The 22,080-nt window shown below is 45.3% G+C and overlaps 1 protein-coding gene across 1 annotated transcript in view; it reads left to right on the top strand.

The window, feature by feature from the left end:
• The window catches only part of FASTKD1 (FAST kinase domains 1), a 272,895-nt gene that overhangs the window by 234,007 nt on the left and 16,808 nt on the right, over positions 1 to 22,080 (top strand). The window contains exons 12-13 of the mRNA XM_086956076.1: positions 12,434 to 12,547; positions 15,915 to 16,056. Coding sequence (XP_086812202.1) covers positions 12,434 to 12,547; positions 15,915 to 16,056 — 256 coding nt within the window. The remainder of the gene's footprint in view (positions 1 to 12,433; positions 12,548 to 15,914; positions 16,057 to 22,080) is intronic.

The raw sequence follows: 22,080 nt of genomic DNA, 5'->3' as shown, positions 1-22,080 counted from the left end.
TTTCTAAAACTGCATTGAAGCCTAAATCCAATTGGCATCTGTGACCAGAGAAGGCCCCTAAGGGCTGCAGCACATATTGTGCCACCCTTGAGGGCCCTGTACCCTGACACACACACTGCCTTTGCAGGCTTAGTGTCTTGGTGCAGAACTAAACAAAGAGTCGACATGGCACACATCCCTGTGTGCCATGCCCACAAACACACTGCCCTGGAATACCTCAGTCACCCCTCTAGCTGGGTGCACTATGCCAGTGGTGTGGGCACAGGTGCATGAGCCCTGTGCCCCTACAGTACCCAGGGCCATTCCTGGGCACTGTAAGTGCAGTGATGCCATTAAGAGTATATGGTGCTGGGAGGTTGTCATTACGAACTCCACAGCACCATAATGGCTACACTGAAGACTGAGAAGTTTGGTATCAAACTTCTTAGCCCATTAAACCCGTACCGATGCTAGTGTGGGATTTAATGTAAAATGCACGACAAAGGGCAACTTAGAGTTGCCCCCTGAACCTAACCTACAACCTGTGTCCTGACTGAGAGGCTGCCACCCAGTAGACATGTTGATGGACCTCTGGGTAGAGAGCCCTCCGCTCTCTTGGGCCTGCAACAATGCACATCCTGGGGTGAGGTGCTAGGTCTCCTCCCCCAGGATGGGCATGCCGCCTTTGTGAGCTTCTCCAGGCCACTTGCTGTACTCAGCAACTGACCCCCGCCGGTTCTGACCCCCACTCTGGCGGTAAGACAGGCGGGAAAAACAAAGGAAGGAAAGGGGATGTGCCAGCCTCTGCCAACCCCACACCTCAGGTGGGGGAGGCGAGGTAAAGCACAACTCCGAGCTCTCGCCATTTTGAGAATGGGGAGCCCTACCCAATCAGAGCGAGGCTCCTGCCCCCCTCCAGCTGGAGAGTGGCATGATAGGGGTGTACTCACCCCAGGACAGGGACCCGTTGGTCCCTGCCCTTGCCCTACCTGTAACACCCCTAAATTTAGTATTTAGGGGCACCCTGAACCTTCCTTCCTCAGATCCTGATTTTGAAACAAGAAGAAGAAAAAGAAGACGACGTGCAGCTGCTAATAAGAGGACAACGCCAACTGAATTGGCCCCAGCCCTACAGGCCTGTCGACGCTCGAACCTGCTCATGCTAAACCTCAGTGTCTCCAGTGGTCAGCAACCTCGAAAACCCCTGAGGACCTGACTGCCTTGCTCATCTAAAGACTGGGACTCCCACAATCAGTGGTTCTGCTCAAACAGCAACAACCGCTGGTGCCAGCCAGGAACCGCGAATCCAGCACACTCTGCACCGGCTGAGCCTGGCCTGTGCCTGAGTGGACAAAGATCACAAGGACGTCCCCCCGGCAGCGTTGACCAAGAATCCCGCACCCAAGGACCCTCCTTGACGCTCCTGACGACTCCTGCAGTCTCACAACAAGAGACCCCTCCTACCGCGACCAGCTGAGGATAAGCTTTCCCGACCCCAAAAGACACCCCTGCACCCGGCCTGAGTGGACAAAGATCACAAGGACGTCCCCCCGGCGGCGTTGACCAAGAATCCCGCACCCAAGGACCCTCCTTGACGCTCCTGACGACGCCTGCAGTCTCACAACAAGAGACCCCTCCTACCGCGACCAGCTGAGGATAAGCTTTCCCGACCCCAAAAGACACCCCTGCACCCGGCGCACCACGGCCCCCTGTGCCCAACTCCGGGGTGCCTACCTATCCTACAACATCCCAACTTACCTCTCAAAGTGGTGGTCGCACCTGAAGAATCTCAGTCCACGAGCCTGCAGTCTTTGTTCAACATCCAGCTTTCCCATTGAAATACATTGGGCGCCCGAAGACCCAAAAGCACCCTGCACCCAGCCGCCTGAGTGCCACTGGGAGTGCAGCATCGATCCTACTCTACTTCCCCACTTGCCCTGTGTAAATGACCAGGAGCTCAGCTCCCACAGCCATGTGGTCTGCCTGCTAGCAGCCACCAACCGAAGGCCCCCTATCCTCCATGGGATAACATTGGGCCTACTCTCTCTGCACCCAGCTGCCCCTGTGCCGCTGAGGGTGTAACAACTGTACTTACCTGACCCTGGGAGACCCCGGAGTCTAATCCCAGAACCTTAATTCTGTCAGTCGAGTACTTACCCAAAGGCCGATAACTTGATTTTCTCCATAGAGTAACATTGGCTGGTTTTCACTTGAAATTTCTTCTAAGTGTTGAGTTTTGCAACTTTGAAATATTCCTTAAAAATCATACGAACAACTAAAACGAAATTACTCACCTGCTATCAGGAGAGATCCTAGTGCTGGATCTTTGTGCCCAGCACTGACCTTCAAAAGTGATTATAACTGTAACTTACCGTTAATTCAATTTTCCTCCATAGGATTGTATTGCTTGGTTTTGACCAAAATTTCTTTTGTGTCGATTTTCAAAACATACAAACATTCCTTAAAAATCGCCTGTGTAACAAAAACGATTTCTTTCAGCTGTTTACAGGAAATGCACCAGGGCTGAATCCAGGATCCAGCCCTGAGTAAGAAAAACATTTGTAAACTGATTTTATTGCATTTACTTAAAACTTCCCATTGAGCTCAATGTTATTTTGTGTTTAACTTGTGTTACATATTGCAACAACTGTAGCTATTGCATTTAAAAGTCTATTGCTATTTGAAAGTATTCAATTGCAACATCTCATTCTGAGAAAGTATTTATGATACCTACTTGTGGTTCTAAAATAAACAACTATATATTTTTATTACAAAACAATTGGCCTAGAGTTCAGTTCTTGAGTGTGTGAGACCATTTGCTGACTGAGTGTGTACAACAAATGCTTTACACTGTCCTCTGATACTGCCTTACTGCTCGACCATGCTTCCACTTTAGAGAGTAAGGTTATATCTAACTTTAGCCTCTGCCAAACCTCTGGGAACTGGGGACTCTATACACACTGTACCTTACTTTGTTCCAGTATATATAGAGTCACTTTCCTTCAAATTCGGACCCGGACGAGTTCCGGGTGCTCAATCTTCAACCACCGCAGCAAAGGCTGCAAAGTGATATTCGGCACCCTGCTGGGTAAGGCGGCTCTTTTCAAAATGATGGCTTTGCCTCGATTCTTATATGCCACTCACAATATGCAATATTGTGTGCCCGACTCCTACTTTAAGGCAATAAACTCCGAAGTTACTAATCTCCTCTGGGACAATAAACCTGCGAGGATAGCCATGTGCAAACTCGTTGGGCGCTGGTACGATGGCGGCATTGCTCTTCCCGATATCCGTGCATACTATTGGGCCTCACAACTGACGACAGTCAATCAGTGGCCCTAATGCTGCAGCGCCTAATATTAACTTAGTTAGGGACAAGTTTGGCTGCCCAGCAGAGGCTGAGAAAAGGCCGATTTAGGCCCTGGCATCCACACTTTCGGAATGTATACTTAAGAATTTGGCTGGCTTAATCTTATGCCCAGTGTTTTGAGTTTATTGGTCCACATTACTTCAAATTAATGAAGGAGGGGCCTAATGCTTATGGATTACTGACATTTGAATTTGAATCTGGCCACAAAGATAGCCGTTCACATCTCCGAATTGGCATTTCCGTTTATCGCAAAGTGACATAAAATTAGTTGTACTTGAAAGGAAGGTACTCTGTTTGATGAGATTAAACCAATTCGAATAAGGTCAAGAAACATTTCTTTATTCTTCAGATCTGATGCTTGACATAATCCAAGGAGATGAGTACGTTGCCTTTTTTAGATTAGTTGGGGGATGGAGGTGAAGTAAGAGGAGAGTGAAAGAGTGATGTAACAAGTGCAGTAGAATGACCAACGACTTTATTTTATTGAGGTCAAGCGGAGTCTTTCATTTGGGTATGGTTTGTGGGCAGAAGTGGGGGCGATTGGATTGGGACCATGCTCTGAGTCTCAAAATATTAGTTCATCAATGGCCTGATGGTTAATCAAGGATGGATTTAAAGTACCTCCAAAATGGTGGTCAACAATGCTATTCCACTCCTTAGGTCTATAACTAAGATTATGACCCTCTACAAAGACTTGAAAAGGTCTCGGAATCCCTATCCACAGAAATATGCGAACTTAAACTTTGAATTACCATTTGATCGTGATTCTGAGACCTCTTAGGAAAGTGTTTGCGTTGAACATACTGCAGCACCTTCACAATTGCCAGACTGTTCCTTTTGGCCCCTGAAGACCTAGGATGGCGTTCATTGAGGGATGTCTACAGTGAATAATGTAGTAGCACTTACATTAAGGACCAACAAATCTGTGGGTCGCGATGTGGTGTTAATCGTCACCATAATGTTCCTAATCTTCAGCATAATGGTCCACTGGATTGATTGAGCTTCTTTGGTTCAAGTTAGATAAGTTTGATATCCCATCATTATTGCTTTCATTGGTAATTGCTGTCAATCTGGATTGGATAGAAACCAAATGATAAGGCAGGGGTGAGCTTATTGTAAGTAGAATTTGATGTGTAGCTGGAGTCAAATAAGGGCAATTCCAACTCTCATTTTATATCATCTGTGCATCTTTGGTTTGGATGAGTCATTGAGGCCACGTTCCCTGCAAATGTAAGTGGAGAGCATGTGCCTGCCCTTTATTTTGATTTTATTTGAAATCCTATTTATTGATATTTTGCCCAGGACAAATTACAATCTAATATTTGTATACAAATTAAGTACAGAATAATGCCATTCAAAGCTACATAATACATTTTATGCCAGCCAGTAGCAGGGCCACTGTTGACCAATTCCAACTACAAGTATGCAGTGCTAATGCAATAATAGCTATTGTACTGAACAAAACTAAAACTGCAAACTACCAACAATGCAGGTGAGGGAATACAGAGTGCGATTCGTAACAGTGAGGCACTGCAGCCACATAGATATAATGGTATGTGAATGCTTTGTCCATGTAATACGTATCAAGTGGTAGCATCTGTCCTCTGTTATGATAATGTTAGTGTAATCCAGGACCATAAGAACAGTGGTCTTCTCAAGGGTGTTGTGCTCTAGGATATTATATACATGGATTGCAGTTTGAGACGTGCTAAAGTAAAAATCCAGCCTTTTAATTTTTTCACATAGAGGTCTTCAGAGCAGTTAGAGGAGATTATTGTGTAGGAAGTTGAAGTGGGACCACTTAAGTTGGGAACCAGACAGTATGTGTAACTGCTCTTATAATGTAGGCCAGTCTTTTTAATCTGATTGTGGGTTTCTGGCTCTGCTTCCAATAAAAACTCATCTGGTCTCTTTGCAAATGGCCTGTCTGTACTTACATACCGAGCTTTCTAGTAGTTCCCGGTGGGAGAAAAGGCACTCAGACGGAAGGGACTTGATGTAGAAGAGAGGCCCTAAATATATGTGATAATACATCAGTTGAAAGGAGGACAGACTTACTCATTGCTTTGGAAGAGATCTTATTCTGTAGCTTCACTAGATTTATCACATGCTCTCCAGATCATAGGTCTGCCTCTGCCCAGAGTTTGCCTTGCGTAGCCTGTCACTTCAGACAAGCTATTGACGTGTGGTCTGCCTATGTGGCTGTTTGGGCTAGTAAATTTGTTTAAAGGGTCGCACAAGGATATTAAAGGCTGAGAAGGTCCTAGTTAAGAAATTAGTAACACTCAAAGTTAGAGAAGTTTTTTGTTTGTTTTTGGTTCCTCAAAGTCATGTCTTTTGACAATTTAAATGATTGTTTAGATTTTTGGAAAGTTGGTTTTAGTTTTATGACGTTGTGCATCAGATGATAAGTTGTACATGTGCCCCAGTATTGAGAGTAATAAGGGTTTGCATGATCTCAATAGACATGATAATGCAGGGTTTGAGAGGAAGCGCAGGAATACAATGTCTTGTAGTATGCCAGTGCTCTAAACCCGATTTGCAATTTGTTTATTTTTGCTCTGTAATTATGGATCTTATGTTTGTCTTCCTTGGAGATGTTTAGAAATGTGTCCTGATTCCGCAGCGGTCTCGCTCAAAATGTTAGTATAGTTTGTTAATCTTCAGAAATATTTTGCCTGTAAGTGAAACCCAGGATTATCATAAAATGGCTTTTAAAGGCTGTTAAAAAAAAAAAAGTCACCTACCTAGAGTTCATCTTAAAATATTAGAACAAAACATTTGCTGACCAGTTGGTCTTAAGAAAGCATATTTAAGGAGGAGCTTCGCGGGCAAGCAAGATGGCCGCGTAAGCTCGGAGCTCCGGAGACCCTCCGACCCTCCGCATAAATCCTGATGGAAATCCTGATCCACGGCAGTGGAATACTGTGTGTGAACGGTTGTTGAGACGGGACCCGCTGTCCGATTCAAAATCCGACACTCCTAGACGGAGTTACACCGTGTTGGAAAGTCGTGCCAGGGACGTGCTATTGTCTGTGTGGTGGCTGACGACGGCGACGCTGTAACACAAAAACGGAGTGCTGTGAGAGTGACTACTCCACCGGCCCTACGAAGCACGCGGAGTTACGGAGTGATCCATCGCTGAGGAACAACTGGTGGCCGCGACACTTGGAAGTCGCTTTGCATAGCCGGGGAGGCCCTGGTGTACGACCCATTGTTCTGGTCCCCGAAACCATCATGGCGGGCAAGGGCGAGCCAAACAAGGCGACAAATCGAGTAAGTAGGAAAACTACTTATTCCCAGTCGAACAAAATGGATCGCTACGCCCAGCAGAAGAATTCACCAGGTGCGGCTGCCCGGCCAAAGGACTCTCATCGAGAAGAGTCGCCAGACACGTCGGACCCGACACTTCGAGACGTTATGGGCGCCATTGCGGGCATCAAAACGGAGATGCACAAACAACACGAGGTCCTGACGCATAAAGTCGTCACTTTGGCGATTGAGATCAATTTGATTAGAGCCGATCTGGGTAAGACCAACGATACAGCCAACGATCTATTCTCGAGGCGAATGGATGATTTTGAAGGACGTGCCAGGCGACAGAACGTTCGAATCATTGGTGTACCGGAAGGGGCAGAGGAATCGGCCACTGATCTCTTTGTGGAAGACCTGGTGCAAACTCATCTGGCTCCTGCGGGCCTCAGCCGTTTCTTCTCAGTAGAGCGAGCTCATAGACTGCCGGGGGGACGCCCGAAACTTGGTGCCCCGCCGAGACCCATTATAGCACGGCTGTTTAATTTCAGGGATCGGGACGCTATCCTGCAGGCCTCAAGAAGGAATGGGCCGCTCAAGTTCCAGAATGCGGACATAAACTTTTATCCAGACTTCACTCGGTCTGTACAGCGGCAGCGACAAAGTTTCGCGGGGGTGAAGAGGCGCCTTAGAGACCTTGGGATGAAATACTCGATGATGTTCCCTGCGAAACTGCGCGTTGAACATGATGGCCGTGCTATATTTTTCGATTTACCTGAAGTGGTGAGAGAGTGGTTGGACACTTTGCCGCAGAGACATGATGAACGAGAGGAACATTCGGAGGGCGCCTCGGGAGGCCCTGAGCAACAGGAGTAGAGTCCACTTTCGCAACTTTATCGGACGGTGGAACTGTTGGCGACAACCGATGTCACATTACTGCACTTTATAATGCATATCCTTCGTTTCGTTATGGAGGGTGGCGGGGGGGCCTGCGTGATCTCCTTTCTCCTCTAGGGTCTTTCTGTAGCGTAGTTTTCTGGGGCGGCAGGCACACTGCTGGTTGGGGGGGCTATTTAGTCTGATGCAGGGGTGCAGGGAGGGGGGTGGTTCGATTGTTGGTTGTGTGTTTTTTCCTTTTTTCTCTCTCTTCTTCAAGGCAACGTAAAGTCTGTAATTTTTCTACTTGTGTAGCTATGATGCCTGCCAGGATCGGCAAAGGCCCACGATTTGACGATGGGGGGTAGGAAACTAAAAGTATTGTGCTGGAACATCAACGCGCTGGGGGATCGCATAAAGAGAGGTGTGGTTCTGCAACTGTTTAGGAGATGTATGCCTGACGTTATTTTGCTACAAGAGACACACTTGGTGGGAAATACGTGCCAAGCGCATAATAGGAAGGGATTCAAGATGGTGGCACACTCTGGGTTCTCTTCGGGGTCCCGGGGGGAGGGGATCATGGTGCGCGCGTCTCTCCCCCTTGAGATTGACTCTAGTGTTGCTGATGAGAGGGGGCGGTACGTTGCTGTCTCGGGAAGATGGGAGGGACGGTCTTTGGTTCTGGTTTCGGTTTACGTTCCCCCTGGGTTGCAAAACAACACATTTCAGGATCTTGGGAGCGCCATTTTGGGTCTACCTGAGGGTTTGCTTATCATAGGAGGCGACTTCAATTCAGTTTGTTCAGGGACCCTAGACAGGCATCCACCCAGAGATCTCCGAAGTTCGCAATCGTGGCTATCCGACTTCCTGGACACTATGGGACTTATTGACTGCTGGCGGCTCATGCATCCTACCCAGAGTCAGTACTCATTCCACTCAGGGGCACATGGAAGCCTCTCCAGAATCGATTATGTTCTGGCTCTAGCGGCCCACGCATCGGCAGTTTCTGAAGCCCGATTGATGGCTAGGGGCATCTCAGACCATTCCCCGGTCTGGGTGTCCTTTGACTTCGACATTGTGGTGACCGAGAGGGTGGTATCGGTTAATCCGTGGTACTTCCGCAACCCCAGGACTCGTGGGCTCATGGCCAAGGCTATTGAGCTCTATTTTTCGGTTGCATCGGCTGTCACCCTATGGGAGGCATTTAAGACGGTCTTGAGGGGGTGAGGCGTTCTCCCTTATTGCTGATGTTCGGAGACGCAGAGACGAGGATGTGGTGCGTATCGACTCTGAGATTCAGGATCTGGACTCCCAACTGGAAGTCGATCCTACACCGGACCTACTCCATGTTCTCTCACTCAAACAGTCAGAATATCGGGCTACTGTCACTGACGCTGCAAAGGTCATGGGTAGAGAGCAACAGGGTAGGATCTACGATGTCTGGGATAAGGCGGGCAAGCTTATCGCTTGGTTGGACAAAAAAGAGAGAGCCAGCCGGGTGGTCCCGGAGGTGTTGGGAGAGGACGGCGTGACTGTCACCGATCCGAGTGCCATTGTCGCGACATTTGCGGACTATTTTGAGGCTGTTTAAACCTCGGTCTCTGACCAGTCCGAGACCGACTCCGAGGAGCTTTTGGCAGAGGCGGAACTCCCGTGTCTGTCGGAAGCGGATCGGGACGACTCGGATAGAGATATTACTGCCGATGAGATTGCCCTCACCATTCGCTCCCTTAGGTCCGGCAAAGCGCCCCAATGGTATACCCGTGGAGCTCAATAAGATTAAGCCTGATGTCATCTCCCCGCCCCTGCGGAACATGTTCCTGGAGGCGCGGGAGACTGGCATGCTTCCCCTGGACCAGAGATTGGCCACCATTGTGGTCATTCATAAGGAAGGGAAGCCCAGAGACCTGTGTCGATCGTATCGTCCCATTTCTCTGTTGAATGCTGAACCCAAGATTCTGGCCAAATTGCTAGCCAACCGTTTGATTGGCGTGATTGGCGACTTGGTGCACCCGGACCAGTCGGGCTTTATTCCACACCGCAACATTGCCCTTAACCTTCGGAGACTGCATGGGGCCCTCGCCAGGGCCCACACGCTCAGGGAGCCAGCCGTCCTGGCGTCTTTGGATGCTACGATGGCGTTCGACTCCCTCGAGTGGAACTACCTGTGGGCAGTGTTAGCGAAGTTCGGATGTGGTTCGGAATTCATAGGGTGGGTCAAGCTTCTGTACGCTAGTCCGCTGGCCAATGTAACGGTTAATGGTCGTGTGTCTGCATCCTTTGCCCTCCGCAGGAGTACCAGGCAGGGTTGCCCCCTGTCGCCCCTGTTGTTTGCATTGGCACTTGAACCGTTGGCTGTGTGGCTGCGACACCACCCAGATATAAACGGAATACGCTGGTCCCCTGGATTCAAGGACCGGGTTTCGCTATACGCTGATGACATCTTGCTGTATCTCACCTCTCCTTGTAAGTCGCTCATTGTGGTGTGTGATGTGCTCCGTCTCTTTGGTCGGCACTCTGGCCTGGTTATTAACTGGTCGAAGTCGCACCTGTATATGCTGAGAGGGGGGACGCCTCGACTTCCAAGGGATTGCGGCATACAGGTTTTGCGGCAGGGATTTAAATACTTGGGGATCTATATTTCAACGGATCCCAAGGTCCGCTACATGAATAACTTGCTTCCCCCTCACGTCCGTCTCAGGCGTGACGTAGAGGGCTGGCGAAAACTCCTGCTTTCCCTGCCTGGGCGTGCGGCACTGTTTAAAATGATGTCCCTGCCTAGGTTCCTGTATGCTCTACAAAATACCCAGGATCCGGTCCCATCCAGCTACTTTAGGGAGGTCGAGGGTTTGCAACGGGCCCTTCTCTGGGATGGCAGACCACGCATCGCCATTACAAAGCTTACGCTCCTGTGGTATGACTGGGTATAGCATTGCCTGACATCCGGAGATACTATTGGGCTTCCCAGTTAGCAGCCCTTAATCACGGCCTCTACGGTCCAGCAGTAAACCCAGGTTATGCCATGGATCGGTGGCTCCTGGACGACGGGAAGTATCATAGGGCGCTATACTCTAGATCTCTGGATGGTCTAATGTCGGGACCAACGAAGACAGCTGTACACATATGGCGGGCGATTACAAAGTCGCAGGGGTGGAAGGGTAGGCTTACGATGGCAACCCCTCTTTTTGATTCTGAAATAATGGGCAAATTATGGCACACGAAGGGATTCGACAAGTGGGACAAGATAGGCATATCTAAGGTGGAAGACATGATTGTGAATGGGGAGATAAAATCCTTTACTCTTTTACAGACAGAGTACCAGCTGGGTGGAACGGAATATTTCCGGTACGCCCAGCTGCGTCATGCTTTTCTAGCAGCTATGCCGGAGGGCGAGAGGATCCCTGAGTATTCCCCGTTAGAGGATAGGGTGCTGGACGGCCACATGGCATTTCCTTAATTTATAAAAAAACGTATTAATGTCCGTACTGACCTCCTCCTTGGGGTGAAAGACCAGTGGGTGCGTGATGGGGTAGAACTAGGCGATGAAGACTGTCAATGTGCAGTGTCCTCCCCCAAGGAGGTGGCTATCCCGGCCAGGCTGCGGCTGGTTCAATTAAAGATTCTTCATAGGGTTTATGTGACGGATCCCAGGTTGATACACATGGGTCATTCAGTGGACGGCCTCTGTAGGCGCGGCTGTGATGCTTTAGCCACCTTTATGCATATTATCTGGGAGTGCAGTGCAGTAGCCTCCTACTGGAGGTGGATACATATGATCATGAGTGAAGTAACTGGGGTGGATGTTCAGGCGGAGGCCCGACGCTGCCTCCTGAATGTGTGGGGTCCTACCGATTATAACAGTGCGCAAACCCAATGGGTCACCCTGGGAAACATGGTCGCGAAACGAGATATTGCACAGATGTGGGGTGCTGCTACAGCCCCAAAGGTGGTACAGTGGAAGGCCAACATGGATTGGTGTATGTTCCGAGAGAAGACGGTCTATGTGGCCAGGGGTAAACCCAAAAAGTGGCAAAAGATATGGGGGGTCTTGAACGAGTATAGGGGTGACATTTGCATACCGCCTGACACCGCCCCCCTGGAAGAACGACTGACCCCGTAGTCTATGGCTCCAACATACGTTCTATTCGCAGATCTATCCTGTATCCTTCCCCCCCCTCTATGGTTTTGCAAATGGGTACTGTTCTGACCCTAGCCTTTCCCATGTTCGGGCTCTGTTGCACAACTGTTTAAATTGCCTTGCTTCTTAGCACTAGTTTGGTGTTTTTTTTTTCTTGTCTTAGTTAATTTCCTACAAAAACAGAAAATAAAACCTTGGCACGCTTTGGTAACATGCTTCTTGTACACTAGCCTTCTGATCGATGATATGCTGCCTAGCCTCCGGGATGTATGGCTAAATAGCTGTGTGCACTGACTTGAAAATAAAGGTTTTCAAAAATAAAAAAAAAATAAAAAAAGAAAGCATATTTAAAGGACATATATTCTAATGTGAGATTTTAGTGATTTATTGACAGTGAGCCTGGTTTGCCCAAAATATTCATATTGCGTAATTTTTTGTTACACCTATGACTTGGTAAAAATATTTGTACATTACATTTTCAGAACAATTTTTATAACTGTACCAATGCCTTCACACAAAATTGGAATACTTTTCAGCTGGTTTATGGTGGGATGTAAATTGATAAGATAACATTGTAAACTCTTACAATTAATTATAACATTGTGTTAAAAATTTAGATTTTCATTTTAGTATTGCGAAAGGGCAGGAAGCCAGATGGGCAAACATTCAATATTGACCACTGCTCCTATTTTGGCATCTTATTTCTTGAGCGGCCTTTAAAATTGCCCCCAGTATTCGATCTATACAGATTTGAAATGTGCCCTTATACAAGATATCATTTATTTAAGTCAATAGTACTCTGTTTTTATTTTGAACAGGTAATGGCAGTCTCAGTGCAGTGCAGCATCAAGTGAACCAACTGCTGGGAGAGCTACTGAGAGGAATGAATTATGCAAGGATATCTGTGAAGACGCCCTATTATTATACCATAGGTAAGTGGTGACCAACTGCGCATTAGATGATGAGTGATGGAATTGGCACATTGCGCCTATAGAAAATAAGAAGAGATCGCTGTACTTTTAGCATAATTACCAGTATATTTTTTAAGGCGTGGTTAAAGATATAGTCGGGCAGTGAAAATATGTCAACTGATAAATCCGCTGCTCCGTGTTCCCAGCCTAGCCTGATAGTTTAAGAGGTCTAAGTGTAGAGTAGTGTGAAGTATAAGCAGAGAAAAAAACTTCACCAGTTATAGGGTATCGCCCATTTGAAAAATTGGTTGTGGCATAATTGTTAGCTTCAGAATTTAGTCAACCTTCAGAAAGTAACAGCGTTATTTAATGCCAAAATCTGAACATTTCATCGTAGATACCAGGGATCTTCATGTCTTGCCTCAGATGCGTACATCTACTCCGCACGTTTACTAAGCAAGGGAAAACATGGCATTTACAAGTAACTATAGTCCTGCAATGCAAAGAACAATGTTTTAATTTCAAACCAACTGTTTATATAGTTCATAACTAGTATATTTCTAGTATATCGAGCACTCCACATATGATACATCTTCCAGGACGAGCCCATTCCCCATCATCGCATTATTTATAAATTCAGGCTCATTCTCAGCTTCCCGACCAGAAACTGCTTCTGTAGCTATTAGATAGAGCTTTGCACACCTATACTCATCCGGTCTCTTCTTGTGGGGCAGACAAGAAGAGACCAGGGAACGTATAGGAGGTGAAAGGCAACATGGCACCCTTGGTGAGTATGTGACTATAGGGGCATGCCCCTCCTCTTTATGTCTCATGGTGCTTTTCCCACAATATGAGATAATAATATAAGCTAATAGTACAGGATGAGTAGACCCATTGCATGATTTCTATTGTTACATATTATATTGTTAAATTTATTTATATTGTTATATATTATTATTGTAACATTTATATTGATTTATATTGTTTGTCCTGAAATTTAGAGAAAGATGGCAGACTGTTAGATGAAAGAATATTATTTTTAAGTCCTCATTAAAGCCTGAGACCCATAGTGGCCTATAAGAAAGAGCTAAACATGCCTAAACTAGAAAGGGTGTAGGGTCATAATACCCCATTGACACCTGTCTATTTTTATATACCATGGACACCTGTTATTAAAGGAATAACTGGGTGTTCATAAGGTATTTTTATCGCTCGGAAGACTCTGGCAGGAAAATTTCTCAAGTGCTCCCTGGAATATGGTTGAGCCATTCTGGTTTATAGGGACCAGGATGAGACCCAATGATGAAGCATGCCTTTAATACAGTGGGTGAGGGAATTTAACAGTTTTGAGACTACACATGCATTACCTCCATTGTAATCATCTTGATTCAGATTGGAAGTCTATTTGATCATAGGTTGTGGAATACCATTTTGTGATGAATAATTGATTAGGGAGACAGTATCCTATATTCTGAAATTTCTCTTTCTCCTCCTCCATCATAAAATTGCTGTTTATGATCGGATTCATGTACTTTGGGAATTGCAACAACAACATCTTATATATGAATGTTATTTAGCAAAGCGTTGTAGGTAAAAGGATTCTGTAATATTATGTGCTTGTGATCGTCGCGAGACGTGCTGCCAAGTAATTCCGAGCTAACATAATGCTGGAGTAGTCAAGGAAGCAATGGTTGCTCCTTTGAGTAATTTTGAGAAGTAATAGAGGTATTCAGTAGAGGAATGCCTTTGACTGGCTCCTTTCTTGATTTGTCCTTTGTGTATAGACTCCAGACATTAAGTTTTTGATTGACTCTGAGGGAGAGTGTGCAATCTAGTTTCCTAATCTCTCCAAGAGAAATTTTCTTAACCTCTTCCTTGCTCATGACGAGCTGAGCTTGTCATGAGGCACGGTGCTCGGGTGCTCATGACGAGCTGAGCTCGTCATGAGCCGTGCAACGCTCGCACACAGGGCTAATTCCCCGGCTGTGCTGAGCGTTCTAAGAAACCGGCGCGGTCAGGACGAGCTCAGCTCGTCATAAGCACAGTGCCACCGTGCGGCGTGACGAGCCTCAGCTCGTCACTAGCACCGGGGCGCTGTGCACGCCCCTCAGCACAGCGGGGGAATTACCCCCGCTGCGAAGGGATTAAACAGGCTGTACACTCTTGGTTTATAGTCCTGACGAAGATCCCATGGCAATGTTGCCTACCCACACTCTTGTTTATGGGGTCGAAACGTTGACATTAACTGCACAAGGGTTCTTTGCCCAAATAGACATATTTATGCTTGGAATGAATATTGCATGTCTATCTAGGGTGATCTAGTATATATGGACTCTGAAATGAGCCTTTGGTTATGTGTTTATGTATAATAGTTTGATCTATTTTCGTTGATATTTGTGTAATTTTTCAGTCACTTTTTATGTCACGGCTATGTATTTTTGTATTTCCTGTTCTGAATTTATACAATGTGTATTGATCCTGTTGCTCATTAATATTGATGTTTCTAAATCACATACGATATATGATTTTCTAATATATCGTACACAATTTTTCAAGTTAAATGGATATTTTATCATTTGTGATTTATGTTAATGTTCATGGTCAGTTGTGTGCTATCATGCATCATTAATTGATAGTCCTACATCGGTGAGAACAACTTGATCTATAAAGTAATTTCCTTCTTCGTGGCAAAAGCTCTGTCCTTATACTGTGATCACAAGTAAGCACATTGTGGTAAAAACTTAGACACACAAAATACATTATTGCGTTACATAAGAAAGGGTCATGGGCCTCAATGGCAATCCGTGCCACTAAAGTTCTGCTTTTTACTGCCCATCCAAGAGTCGAAAATGGGAACGTGGCCTCTTAAATGTAGCACTGATTTATTATCAGTCCATCTCACTAGCATGTTTTTGCATTCTTTCATTTAGGGTTGGACAGTCATCATCAGCAATGGCAAGTTTTAGGTTGGGAGTGGCAGGGGGGTTGAATGTTTCAAGGTCCATAGTAGTTTTTACTCTCTACAGAGTGGCCCGCTTGTTTTCTATCCAGTGTCCTTTGAATAATTTGTGAGAGGAAACCTAGCAATGGCACAGGTAATAGGTATGGCTTTTAGATTTTTTCTAGTGGATGTGCTTCATCGCCGATTGGTGAAGTGTGTGTGGTTGTGTATATGAGTCCGTGATTGAATGCGTTAACAAGCAAGTGGTTGGGTGAATGGATGGATAAGCAAGTGAATGCATGAATGAATGGCTGGCTTAGCACTGAATTATGTTTCTGTTGTCCTTCCTAAAAATGTTTTCGCTTAATAACAGTTTTATGGTCTAGCTAAATGTTTCATATTAATATTTTTGTATGTAGAGTAAACTATTAATTATTTTTCCTGCAGATTTTGAATGTGTTCTGGATAGGAACCGAAAACCCCTGCCATACATGGACAGAAATACACTTTTGTCTGATTTATTAAAAACGAATTGGGGACCAGAGAGTCAAGCTATTACAAGCCGAGATCTTCCACCAGACGCTCAAAGGTTCATCATTTATTTTCCATGCATGTTTTTAGTAATGTTCTCTTATCTAAATTAAATATTCAATTGCTAAAACTGTATTTAAACCTAGGGACTTCTGGTTTATTGGCTGTTTTGGTCAGGGGTGTAGGAAGGGGGTTGCGGTTGGTGCCCGGCCGCCCCGGGTGTCATCACTGGTGTGGGAGGGGGGTGACAAAATGGCAAAAATGTGTTTTAAACACACATTTTTGCCATTTTGTCAAGCCGGGGTGACCAGAAATTTTCCGCACCGGGTACCACCTGACCTTGCTATGCCACTGGTTTTGGTTATGCATTATGTTGTGTTTTTTAGGTCCAGCCTAGCAGCACGCATGCGCTGCTCTGCGAGGCTTGTAGTGTCAGAATATGGGCGTGAAGCACCGCCCATGCATTCTGTTGGCTCCTGTTACTGCCCTTCATAAAGGGCTGCTTTTGTTTGGTGGGTATGTTTGGTTGATTCCCACCTTTGAATGTTTCCGACTCTCTCTGGCGACAGGGTCCGTTACTGCGGTGTTCCTCTTTTTTTAAATGTAATGTCCTTTGTGCACTCTGTTCTTGTAGTTTGCATCAGCAGTGTAGAAGCACGGTGCTTGCTTCAGGGACGCTGTGCTTTGTTTTGGATGGCCGGAAATTGCTCACATTTTTCTTTCAATCAAATGCGGGCAGCTGGTGAGGACAAGATGTAGACGGGTTTGGGGTGGCCGGGCCGATGCAGGGGCTGTCTCCTATTACTGCGTTGGAAAGATTAGAAACCTGCCAGGAGCAGGTTTGGATTGGGAATGAAAATCGGTCTGGGCACACAAAAAAAAAAGTCGGCCCACATTTGCATAAACACTCCTCATATCACTGCGTTGGTGTAATCTTATAAAAAAACTTTAGGAGGTGGGGGTAAAAAATGCACGCGTTAGTTTACACTGGTGAAACAAGTGAGGCCACTTCTACTCAGGCCCCCTGACCCCCGCTCAGTATGTGCAGACATTAATGGGCCGGCCCGAGAGACAAAGGGAGTGATGATACCTGTGCTAAACAGAGGTAATGAACACCCATCCGACCTCTAGAAAGGCCACTCAGACTCCCACTGGGCCGCTGAATGTATCAGAAGAACAGAGACAGCGCCCAAATAGCCCCCCAGATTGCTAAAAAAACAGCCCACAGCAGAACTCTAACACCGGCCCCTGTGCACCCTCGCTATTTTGTGGGGTGAAAACACAAACATAACACAAAATTATGCTAAATCAGTTGGTAAGCAGTGGTTAAAACGGTATTAAAGAAGTGTAGGTACTCCTTGCCCAAGAGTAGCTATGTGCTACTGAGAAGAGTCCTCCGTTCTCCTGAAACATGTCCATCGATCCAGGGGGAGCTGTACGGATGCAGAAGCCACTCTGGCCCGGTAAAGTGCAGAACTCCCTGTGGTCCAGTGGAGTACAGTGAGAAAGGCTGCACCTGAGATGTACCCATGTGAAAAGCAGTGTGTGTGGATGTTGAACAAGTTGTACCAGGAGCCCTCTCTGTCACTGATGCTGGGAGGACCATGTGTCTGGGTGAGCCCGGGGCAGAAGTACGGATACAGGGGTGCATTCTGAGTAGGTTAATGATGGACACTCAGTACTGTCCTCTTTTCACATTTTTACACTTGTTTTAATCCCGTTTGTTGATTGTGTTCCGGGTCTCAGATAACCTGATTTGGAGTATGACCAAGTCCAGTGGCTGAGAATACTCCAAGCATTAAACTCATCAGTTTTGCCCTAAGTGAGAAGAGAATGCCCAAGTGGGGGGGGGGGGGGGGGGGGGGGTCTGTGCTTACTCTCCCATTGGAACCAAGCTGTACCTAACCAAAGAGCCCCAACTTTGAGTTACTTATGTTCAGATTGAAGCAGTACCCAGGCTGGTGTGCATATATAACTGGCTCTAATCTGAGGTGGCATGGTTGGCAAAAAATGATGGACTGGAAAACAGCCTTGAGAAAATACTAGTGGTTGAGATTTTTTTGTTCACTTCCTTGGTTTAATAGTGACCTTCACCTAAATATTTTGCAACATTGTCTCCTTGAACCGAAGCTAAATCTTTAAACTTTTGCATATTTAATTATTAGTATTAAATAAAATGTGCTATAGACGGCCATAACATGGAGTGTTTTTGATATCTAGATTGCACACTTGCGGTACTCGGGGCTACGAAACGTGGCTCAGCAATATCCGAAACCCTCCCTTTTTCTCTCACTTCTCTATGGCAGTACTTTTCAAAGCTAATGTAGGTGCTTTCTGCGGTGATAGTACATATTTTGATTTGTTTATCTATAAGAACTCCATGCTTATAATCCTAAAAATTCACAAGAACTACAAAATACGCTAATCACAGACCCCAAAAAAAGTATAAGGGAATTGAAAGGCAACCTGTTTATTTAGCGTTTAATTAAAGAGGACTTATCTGATTGCTTGATGAGTTTTCTCGAAGTGTATTATTCCTTGTGCATTTGAAAATCAATCTTGTCATAGGAAGGTATCTACACATCTTTGTCATAGTCAAATTGAAGATTTGGTGGAACCAACAATGGCCTCCATCATGGTTAGGCCCACTTGTGAGCTCTGTGTGGTTTCTTCCCTATTTTTATCAGGTTTCTCTCTATCTTCTTTAGTAAGTGAAACTCCTAATTAAGAGGACGAGCCAAAGAGAAATCTATACATGCATAGGCGTTGCAGGATGTGTTTCATCTCCAAGAGACCACAGTGATTTCAGCTAATAAGGCACCATTTGTTTCAGAGATCCATAAACATTATACTCATCCAGCAATACTTGATTTATTTACTGGGAGTGTTAGATACACAGATCCTATATGTACAATGTAGAAGAAGCAGAGGTGGTGTTGTCAAAGCCTTTACACGTACTCTGTGTATTATGTAGTTTTGGACTTTGATGGTTTCTGAAAATACCTCACTGGCTGAAACTGTTGGTAGATGCCTTGCACAAGCAGCTGTTTATCCCTACAGTGGAACCGTTGCATTCCAAATTTCACAGCTGTTTGTTGAATTTTCAGGTGTTGCAGACAAGACCTCCTATTATTGTAAATGGTATTCGATGCACTTGGAATACTATTCTGCACGTAGGGGAAATCGCCCCTTTTTTGGACAAAAGACTATTTGGAGTATGACTTTGAGGTCTTTGCGAAAGCCTTTGGTCACTGCACTTACTATTTTCTGTTTCAGTCCATGTCTGTTTCCTCCACTGCACGTAATCCTTCCTTTTGTGTCCAATCCAGTGTTTGATTAATTTTTTGGGATATTGAAAGATGAGGACAAAACCTCTGAGTCTGTAAATCCAATAATCTAATTTCTTTGCATGTCTCCAATTGTGGCTACCACCTCAGTTGGAGTTATCCGGATGCTTTTGGGTGTCACACGCCTTGCTGTGAATGTCACTGTTTGCCTACAGACAGAATGCTGTATCTTCTTCTTCCAACACTAGTTTGGGTATTTCTTAGTGCTGAAGTAGATTGGTTTTGTAGGGAAATTAGTGGTTGTGCAAGACCCAAACCTCTCATGTCATTGCTTTTCTGTGGATTGCTTCCATGGATTTGGTTGGATATTTGCTTGATGTTTTAGGACTGGGGCAACGTAATGGTAGATGTACACGTACTCCCTCACTTACCATTAACATTCCTTTCCGGGGCATGGAACTGCTTGTGTAAGGCCTTTGGTGCTGGTTTCTAGGGAGTGGCTACACCTCATTATGAAAGTACTGGGACATGGAAAAGTTGCACATGGATTGATCAAGATTACTAGTAAATAACCAGTTTGTCACACGGATTCTAATCCTACCCCTTTTTACTTTAAGTTTTAAAAAAGGATTTTGAGGATCCTGCAATAGAAAAGTGGTACATGTCCTAGAGTGTAGATCAATCATGGGAGTGAATCAATATTTCCCATCTATAGTAGGTTTCTGCAATCAACTTACTGCCCACCTTTGTCTCCAGTGAACCTCAGGAAAGATACTTATGTGGATAGAGGCCATTACAAACTACCTTTACTCATTAGCCAACAGAGACTCTCAGTTTACTGTTCTATTATTTAAACACCGTTTTGAAAACAGTAGGTTTGAGCTTAGTGTAAGAAAGCAGTCCTACCCTTCTTAATGTAGCACAGGCAAAAACATAGTCAAGATTGTATTTGATTCCATGTTTTAATGTCCTTTCTTTACATCTGGGTATGAGTGACATTGTCAAACATTACCTGTAATCCTGTCGTGCTTGCCATTTGTGGAATCTCTAACAGTTTCTTAATATTACTTTTTATCTCTCGGATACATTCTGCTTTTCTCTGAAAGGAGATAATAGGCAACATTATGAACTTAAGAGTCTCTCGCTTTGAATCTGTTTCACAGTCACCGAACACTCCTAGTAAGAGACCAATAACCCCATGCCAAACGTAGCAGGCTCATCCTATATACTTGGCTTCTAGCATCACAAAACTAGAATGGTGAAAAGTTCATAGAGCAGAGGAGACCTCCATTTGAAAGCATCTGATAACATAACATTTGGTGTCGGCATAATCTCCATTTCCTACCCCACCGAGACCTAATTCATGTAGTACAAATTTTGGGTTGAAAGTGTCAAGCCATGCCTTGCCACCACTCTTTTGGGGGTAGCCCTAAAAGATTTGGGTAACATGGGTGACAGGACAGGTTGAATTTCCAGGGGTTTAGTTAAGAAGGGGATACCCCCCCTGGGTGTTGAAAAGGGATAAAGGGGATGCTCCTTCTCACAGGAATTGGGATGAAAGGGGATCTTGGCTAGAGGGTTTTACAGGATACGCGTTGCTCACGTTGGAGTGTCGCCAGCTGGACAAATAAATGATATCAAAGTGCACAGAAAAGCTCAATATAAGTGTAACAGGATGACGTGACCCAATTACAGACCCAGTCACACTTGCACATCTGGGTCTCGTGACATTACTACACATTGAAGTGGAAGAAGTGGTATTTCAATAACCTACGTTATTAACTGTTTCTCTACCTAATTAAGGGTACAAATGTATTAGAATGGTATAACTATTACAGAAGTAGCTTTGTTTGAAAAGCTTTATTCGAGTTATATACTCATAAAAGCACAACATACATTTAAATACATCACAATTAATATTTAAATCACATTTATGTAAATACATATTTATAAAACAGTTGTGCAAGCTTAATCAATATAAAATTTAACACACATTTAAAACATTAATCAAATCACATTTGTAGAAAGAGCCCTCCGCCTAATAGACCAGGCCCACCCCAGATACTTGGCTATGCCCAAAACAATAGGCTCATCAGTGGAGGTGCAAATGATTCTCAATGCCTCAACACCACTAATGTCCCAAGGTTCTTACAAACTGGAGCTAACCATACCCTCCTTGGTGTGGCGTAGGCATTACAAACAAATAGGAAGTGGCCCATGCTTTCATTGGCTGCGCCGCACGCTGGGCAGCACAGGGTGTTCAAACTCTTCCACCTGCCTGTTAAATATCTCAGGGGGAGGGAGCCAGATCTCAACTGGAAAAATAACTTCCTGTCCATGGGGACAGTTATTCTCTCCCAATACTGTTCTAACATAGGACACATTTTGATTTCCAGAAAACGACCCCCCATCGAATCGGATTTTGCACCCTTCCAGAGCCTACCATCTATCCACTCCCAATATAAAGTTTTAAGGTTATCTTTACTTGGGAAAACTTCCCCCGCGGGATTATCCCAAAGGTTGGAAAGACCTAGTTCACCTAGCATGACCCTTTCATTTTTCAACCATGATATTTTATGGAAGGTGTCAATTTTAATTATTGCCAAAAACCCATCTGCATAGTGCTTAATCTCGGGAGTAGACCAGAGGCGTCTCCAATGTAAGATGGGACGCAATCGAGCTCGATCACTAACAGATCTTCTCCCAAGATCAAGGCTAAGCGGGATTAGTGGGGTGCTCTGGGGAAGTCCCGTAATCCCCCTGAAGAACCTGTTCTCTGCTATCTGTAGGGAGGT

The sequence above is a fragment of the Lissotriton vulgaris genome, chromosome 2_1 (genome assembly GCF_964263255.1).
Source record: "Lissotriton vulgaris chromosome 2_1, aLisVul1.2, whole genome shotgun sequence".
In the NCBI taxonomy this organism is placed as follows: Eukaryota; Metazoa; Chordata; class Amphibia; order Caudata; family Salamandridae; genus Lissotriton; species Lissotriton vulgaris.
Note: the sequence above shows the minus strand (reverse complement) of the source record. Positions and strands in the feature narration are given on the sequence as shown.